General features: G+C 40.7%; 1 protein-coding gene across 1 annotated transcript; it reads right to left on the bottom strand.

Moving 5' to 3' along the window:
• Positions 1 to 2,493: 2,493 nt before the first annotated feature.
• Positions 2,494 to 5,321, bottom strand: LOC133463902 (forkhead box protein G1-like). Its single transcript, XM_061745666.1, has one exon. The coding sequence runs from the start codon at positions 4,754 to 4,756 to the stop codon at positions 3,557 to 3,559; it is 1,200 nt and encodes a 399-aa protein (XP_061601650.1). The 5' UTR covers positions 4,757 to 5,321; the 3' UTR covers positions 2,494 to 3,556.
• Positions 5,322 to 7,221: the final 1,900 nt, after the last annotated feature.

Raw genomic sequence — 7,221 nt, forward strand, 5'->3', positions numbered from 1 at the left:
TTACATGTGATGAACACCGACTACAAAAGTGCAAAAAAAAAGAAAAGAAAAACAAATCTGCAAAACTTTTTTTTTGTTTTTAGTTTTTTTTTTTGCTTTTTAAATTTTCTTTACAAACAAACTGGTGGCAGAAACTGATCCGGCGCCTCGGACCTGCAGGACTCGCTGGGCTTTCACTTTGTGTGTGTGTGTGTGTGTGTGTGTGTGTGTGTTCTGCTGACATTAAGGATTTTATGTTCAAGAGCATACATTTAGGAAGAAATTGTAATAAAATCCAACCTGCTGCTCTTTTATAGTCATTAGATGTTTATTATCCAATAAGAAGCCAGAAGTGATGATGTTGATGGTAATAATAATAAAACTCATCCACTTATTTCTTGCAGTAATCTATATACGCATGCTTTTGTTTGTCTTCAGAATTCCTCCTTTGGAGCAGTTTGAAGCAGCGTTTCTGCAGACGTTTCCTGCCGCAGCGTTGCAGCTCTGCAGAGCTGCAGATCTGACCTGAGACCAGAGGATCGATGCCATCGACTCCCCCAGAACCCCCATATAAGAGCAGCCGTCAACACATCTGACCTTTTTCCTGCAGCATCGCTCCCACCACTTCATATCTTTGTCAGTAAACTGACACAAACAGGTCTGGTTATTATTATTTATTTGTTTTTAACCAGTTTATCCCTGATTTAAAACATTTGCGGGAGCTATTTCCTTTTATTTTAGGTCTTATTTTGCCAGAGAGCAGCAGCTTTCTCCCATGTTCCAGTTAGTCTGTAACAGGATGAATGTTTAACTCATATTTTCAATCTTTTTAAAATACAATCTGGATATTTATTGTTTTAAAAAATAAAAAAAAGCAGGTGGATGGAAAATAAGTTGATTAAGATGAACATAAACTCCAGACATGTTTGGTGAAAAGACAACCTGGTGTTTTAGAATATTATTTTATTTTGTGGAAATAATTTAAAGTTAAATAAAATCTAACATTCATATATATATATATATATATATATATATATATATATATATATATATATATATATATATATATATATATATATATATATTTAAATGTTAGTATAATTGGAAATAAGGTTTGTTGCTTTAACGTTTAGTTTTCAAAAATGTTTATTATGATATAATAAAACCTTTTTTCACTCGTTTGAAATATTTAAAATGTTAAATATTTTACTATAATAATATAATAAAATATTTAATACTTGAAATTAGGAAAAAAAAATACTCGACGCTTCAGACGTCAAGAAAAAGTAATTTATGAAACCTGCAACGTTGTTAAACCAGAGCCAATTACATTTTGTCAACTTCATCAATTAAAAAATGCAAATAATTTTCATGTTTATACACCGCTTTTTGTTGAAACTCCAACACCAGGTTGAATTTGCACTAAAACCGAGAGTAAATGTTAAAACATTAGTTCAGACTGGCGCGGTTTGGTTCCAGATTCTGAAGACTGGAATCCTCCTCTGAAGTGGGAACACATTTCCATCTAGTTCTGGCCCGAAAAACCTCAACATAACGCGCAAAAATGCGCAAAAATGCGATGCGCGACAGCAGCGGGTTGGTGTTTGGCTGAAGGCCGTCGGAGGTTCTGGAGGCTCTGGGAGCTCTGGAAAGCTCAGTTCTCGGTGTTTCCACACGTATACGTGTCCAGGTGAGAGCCGTTACCCCGCATTGTTTTGCAGAAGCTCCGTTTGTGTCCATAACGCTCCAAAAAAGCCCAGATCAGCGTCAGAAACGTCCCTTCTCGCACCATTAGTCCTGTTTGCGGCCTTACGCACATGCGCAGTAGGTCCTGCGCGCTGAGTCAGTCATACATACACACACACACACACACACACACACACACACACACACACACACACACACACCAGTCATCCAGAAAGTACAGGCTCTGGAACATCCGAATCTCCACGTATTATGTGCGTCTTTTGCATATTTTTATATGAAGAGTTTCAATTCCAAAAACTTTTATATCCATTTATTTCTTCTTTCAGCAGATTAAAAGGGCGGTTAAGTCAAAGATACTATATTTAACCCTGAAAAGCAGCAGAGGGAACATCATGTGCTCTACTTTAAATGTGTCAGACCTCCCCCCCCCCACCCCCCTCAAAAAAAAAAAAAAAATTAAAAATAATATTATTAACTTGAATAATGTTGGATATTTTCCATTTTGGAAGGAAACTCTTCACGGGGAACAGTTTCATCTACATCATCACCGCGAGGCCTGTCCGGGTCAAACCTGAGTAAGGATATGATTGTAGGCTGCTTCTTGCTTCCAAAAAAACCCTGATTATTTCTGATTTTAAGGCTTTGTTAATTTATTTATCTATCTATCTATCCATGACTAACTTCCTCAAAAGTTTTCTTTCCTCCCAAATAAACATTTGATTGTCTTTTACCTCCTTGATTGTCTCAAAATTAATAAATAATTACCAACCTTGTCCAATTTCACCCCCCCCCCCCCACCCCTCCCGTTGTATTTTTCCTCTTAATACTGACGAGTTCACACTGAGAAATAACATTTAAATACATTGTAAAATAAATACAAAACATAAATAAACGACTCAAAGAAAAAAAAAAGTACTGAAAATCTTTGTACAAGATATAAATAGCTTGAAATATATTGTTACCTTTGGCAAGTCTAGTTTACAGTTGTACAACCCGCGGGTAACAAAAAAACTTTGTCCCTTTTTTAAAGTTCAAAATGCGCAAAAATAATCCAAAACGGACCCGTTGCACTTCCGGGGGAGAATATGGCCAAAAAAAGTTTCACTTCATATATTTATATCTATATATATCTGCGGTCAAGTGACTGATAATTCATCACCTTTTCTTCTTTTTTTTGTTTTTTTTAAAATCCTTTTTCATATTTTTTTTCCTTTACGCGTCAGTCTGGTCTTCAGCAGGAGGTTCCCCCTCTTATGATCCAGGTCCTGCAAGGTTTCTTCCCTCCTAAAGGGGAGTTTTTCCATTGCAACTGTTTGGCTTAAGGTTTTTCTCCCACTAGGGGAGATTTTACTTGCCATTGTTTATGTAATAATTGCTGCGGGATCATGATCTGGGTCTCTGGAAAGATCCTGGAGACAACTTTTGTTGTTTTAGACGCTATACAAATAAAATTTAATTGAATTGAATTGAATCTGCAGGTGCAGAAGAGTATCAGGTCCAGGCAGGACAAAAATAAAAATAATATTTTAGAGGAGGAAGATTTTTTTTTCATTATGCACTTCGAGAAAAAAGTCGAAATGTCGAGAATAGTGTTGAAGTACAATTTCGAGAAAAAAGTCAAATTGTATTTCAACTTTATTCTCGACATTTCTACTTTTTTCTCGAAATTGTATTTCAACATTAATCTCGACACTTTATTCTCGACATTTTGACTTTTTTTCCTCGAAATGCACAATAAAAAAAAATCTTCCCCTCTCAAATATTTTTTCTCCTGCATGCGCCCTCATACTCTTCCGTGTGCAGGCGTTGGATGGGAGTTGTGTAGGGGGGGCGGGGGGTTGGTGGGTGTTGGGGGGGTGGGTTAGGGCAGTCAGTTTAGGAACGCGTTCGGGGTCACCCTCTTCTGATGGGACAGCACCCCGGGGAACCCCGGCGAGGAGAAGCTGTTCCTGAGCGAGTCCGACAGCAGCGCAGACTGCGGGGACCCGAAGCCGCCCTGCGCGCCGGGCGCGCCGGGCTGCAGGTGCGGAGGCGGATGCGGCGGCGGAGCCCCGGGGCCGCCCGGCGGGGGGCCCGGGGCCCCGGCGGCCGCGGCGGCAGCAGCAGCGGCGGCAGCAGCGTGCTGGCTCCCTGAAACAAAGTACCCGGCGGCTCCCAGACCCACCGGAGACGCGCTCATCCCGTAACCGTTCGTGAGTCCCAGCGCGCCGGCGGTGCCGAGCTGCTCCACGGCGGGCAGGAGAGACCCGTAACCCGCCTGGTGGTTGAGAAACCCCGCCGAGGAGGAGCCGTTGTAGTGCGGGTGGTGGTGGTGGTGGTGGTGCAGCGACAGGAACGGGGAGAGCTGCCAGTACAGCGGGTTATTATTGCTGTTATTGTTGTTAATCCCGTGCAGACCGAGCGGGGCGAAGCGCAGCCCCCGCTTCATGGCCAGCTTCCCCCGGGAGGTGGCGGAGCGCCGCCGCAGCTTCCCCGTGGTGCCCCCGATGAACACGTCGTCGCTGCTCGGGTCCAGCATCCAGTAGTTGCCCTTGCCCGGGTCGTCGTAGTGCCGGGGCACCTTCACGAAGCACTTATTGAGGCTGAGGTTGTGCCGGATGGAGTTCTGCCAGCCCTGCTTGTGCTCCCGGTAATAAGGGAAGTTCTTCATGATGAACTCGTAGATGCCGTTGAGGGTGAGCCGCTTCTCCGGGCTCTGCCGGATGGCCATCATGATCAGGGCGTTGTAGCTGAACGGGGGTTTGTCGTATTTCCCGTTTTTTGCGCCTTGGGTTTGCTCCGGAGTCGCCTTGGTGTCTCCTCCTCCTCCGCCTCCTCCTCCGCCGTCCTCCTCCTCGTTCTCGCCCTGCTGCTGCTGCTCCTTCTCCGGGTCCTGGTGCTTCTCCGGGTCCTTCTCCAGCAGCTCCGGAGGCTCCAGCGACCTCTCGTCGGAGTCTGAGCCCGGAGACGGAGGCAGCGCGGCGGGGATGGAAGCCACCGCGGCCGGAGCGCACTTGGAGGGCAGCAGGAGGCTCTTGATGCTGAAGGAGGAGGATCGGTGCACGATCGGCGGGTCCTTTACATCCTCCATAACCCCCCGAAAAACCCGAAACCCACGAAATAATAATTAATTAAATTAAAAAAAAAAAATAAGAGCGAGGAAGGAAGTCCGAGAGCTCGTCCGCTCCTCCGTGATCCCGCGCGGCTGCAAGAGACACAGCAGCGGAGAGAGAAAGGAGGGTCAGGATGAGAGATGCATGGATGGAGGAATGGAGAGAGAGAGAGGGAGGGAGGGAGAGAGAGATGGGGGGAGGAGGGAAAAAGAGAGAGAGAGAGAGAGAGCGGCTTGGATGTAGAGAAATTAGTAATTAAGGAGGTTCCGACTTCATCGCGGAGAGGAGGAGCTTCTCCAAGTTGCTGCTTTTGTCAACAAATCCTCTCCCGCCGCCGCGTCCTTCTCCGGTTCCTCCGACCACGCACACCTGCCATCATCTCACTCCGCGATCATTATAATCTCTCCTCCCGCAAAATCCACGCGTGTTTTAAATTGCGTCACGGAGCTGCCGCCGGGAGAGAATCCCGTGCGTAAAAGCGCGCAGCCGTTCCGTCCTCCGTGTGCGTAAAAGCGCGCAGCCAAGGCGGGCGGCGCGGCTTTGTTTTCCCGGCGACTGTAATAGTTCCAGTCCGTGTCGGCAAACACTGCGCGTGCACGTCGTTAGAGGGGGTGGTGGGGGGCGCGCATCCATTGTCAAACCAATAGAAATCAACGGGGAAGAAGAGGAGCGCGTGGTTTTAGGCTGAAACAAGAGCGCCGCCTGTCGGCGCTGCCGCGCTTTTGCGAGTGGAGTTTCTCAGATTGGGATTAATTTACGATCAAGGAGGCAGAGGACGATTATTCTTATTTTTATATTCTTATTTTATTTTTTAAATGTTATTATTATTATTATTTACGGGTCTGTTATAGTACTTTATTTAAACCAAATGTTGAAATGAATTTAATTGAAATTTTATTTTCGAACATGAAACTGTAGTGAAAACAAAACAAAACAATAATAATCAATAATAAATAAATGTAAATAAGAAAACAAAACAAAAATATAAATAAAAACATGCATCCACCATAATTAACATGCTCGAAAAGGAGTAGCAAGAAGTAAAAATGTATTAAATTCTACCCCCATACTATATTTCATTATGATCAAAATTAATTTAATTTCTATACAAAAAACAAGATATCTAAGTATACATATATAACACACACACACACACACACACACACACACACATATATATATATATATATATATATATATATATATATATATATATATATATATATACATATACATACGTGCACACACACAAACGTTATATGATATATGAATATCAATAATAATACATCCTCACACCTATATACACTGATATAAATATGCTTTATATGTTCAGGACAGACACATTTTTTGTTGTGCCGTTTAAAGTTTGATGTTTTCACAGTTGTTAGGATATATTTAGAATCAGAATCAGAAATAAGTTTATTGCCAAGTCGTTTAACACACACAAGGAATTTGTTGTGGTGATTGGTGCAATACAAAAGAACAAATATATTATGAAAAGAGAAAATTTATAACAACATGTTGGTTTTAAAGTACTGGATAATGAGTCTGTGCAAAGGTGACCTCGGATGTGCGTTAATGTGACGTGGGGTGTTATTTATTTAAGCACCTTTTAATTGAATTTATTTCATTCTCTGTCACCAATTCACAAAACAGTAAACAAAGTCCACATGTTTAAACCAGCCATAGACCAACTATTTATGTAGGGTCATTTAACAAATAATTAAAAATAATAGAATTAATAAAAGAAAATAAATAAAATCAAGTCTTTCTTTGTTTTGTGGATTTTACTAAGGACGTTTTTTCTCAGGTATTTGAGTCTAAATCGGTTTAAATGGTGATGCGTGTGTTTGTTTGTGGTTGATTTAAATAAGGATTTGCTGGTTTATATAATAGATGGGGGGTAAAAAAAACACATTTTTAATCGTGTTTATTGTCTGATTACAACAGATGCTGGTAATATAAACTGCAGCAGTGTAATTACTGAGTTTAGTTTAATAAACTGGATTACTTTGTTTTAGACTAAACTTTTTAACCCCTTGTCAGAGGTAATTAAATAATTAAAAAAACATATTTACTTATTTATTTACATGAAATGTATGATTACAATCGTATGGTTTTTGTTAACTTATATGTTGAGTCTTGTCTTGTCATAAATGAATTAATTAATCAAAGTTTTAATGTCATCCTTAATAATTGTGATTCAATGTCTAGAACTGAATTATATAATAATAATAATAATAATAATAATAATAATAATAATAATAATAATAATAATAATAATAATAATAATAATAATTAATAATTCATGTTCACTGAATAATAAATAATAATAAAAAATAAGCATTGATGTTCTTTAAATCTAAAATTGAATCCTAAATAATATCATCGTAAACATCTGTATGGGTCTTAAAATACATTTTAAAAAGCTTTAATCTGAGTT

This window comes from Cololabis saira, chromosome 17 (assembly GCF_033807715.1).
Source record: "Cololabis saira isolate AMF1-May2022 chromosome 17, fColSai1.1, whole genome shotgun sequence".
Classification (NCBI taxonomy): Eukaryota; Metazoa; Chordata; class Actinopteri; order Beloniformes; family Belonidae; genus Cololabis; species Cololabis saira.

Coding starts and splice junctions, on each gene's coding strand:
- LOC133463902 (XM_061745666.1), bottom strand. CDS start 4,756: ATGGAGGATGTAAAGGACCCGCCGATCGTGCACCGATCCTCCTCCTTC.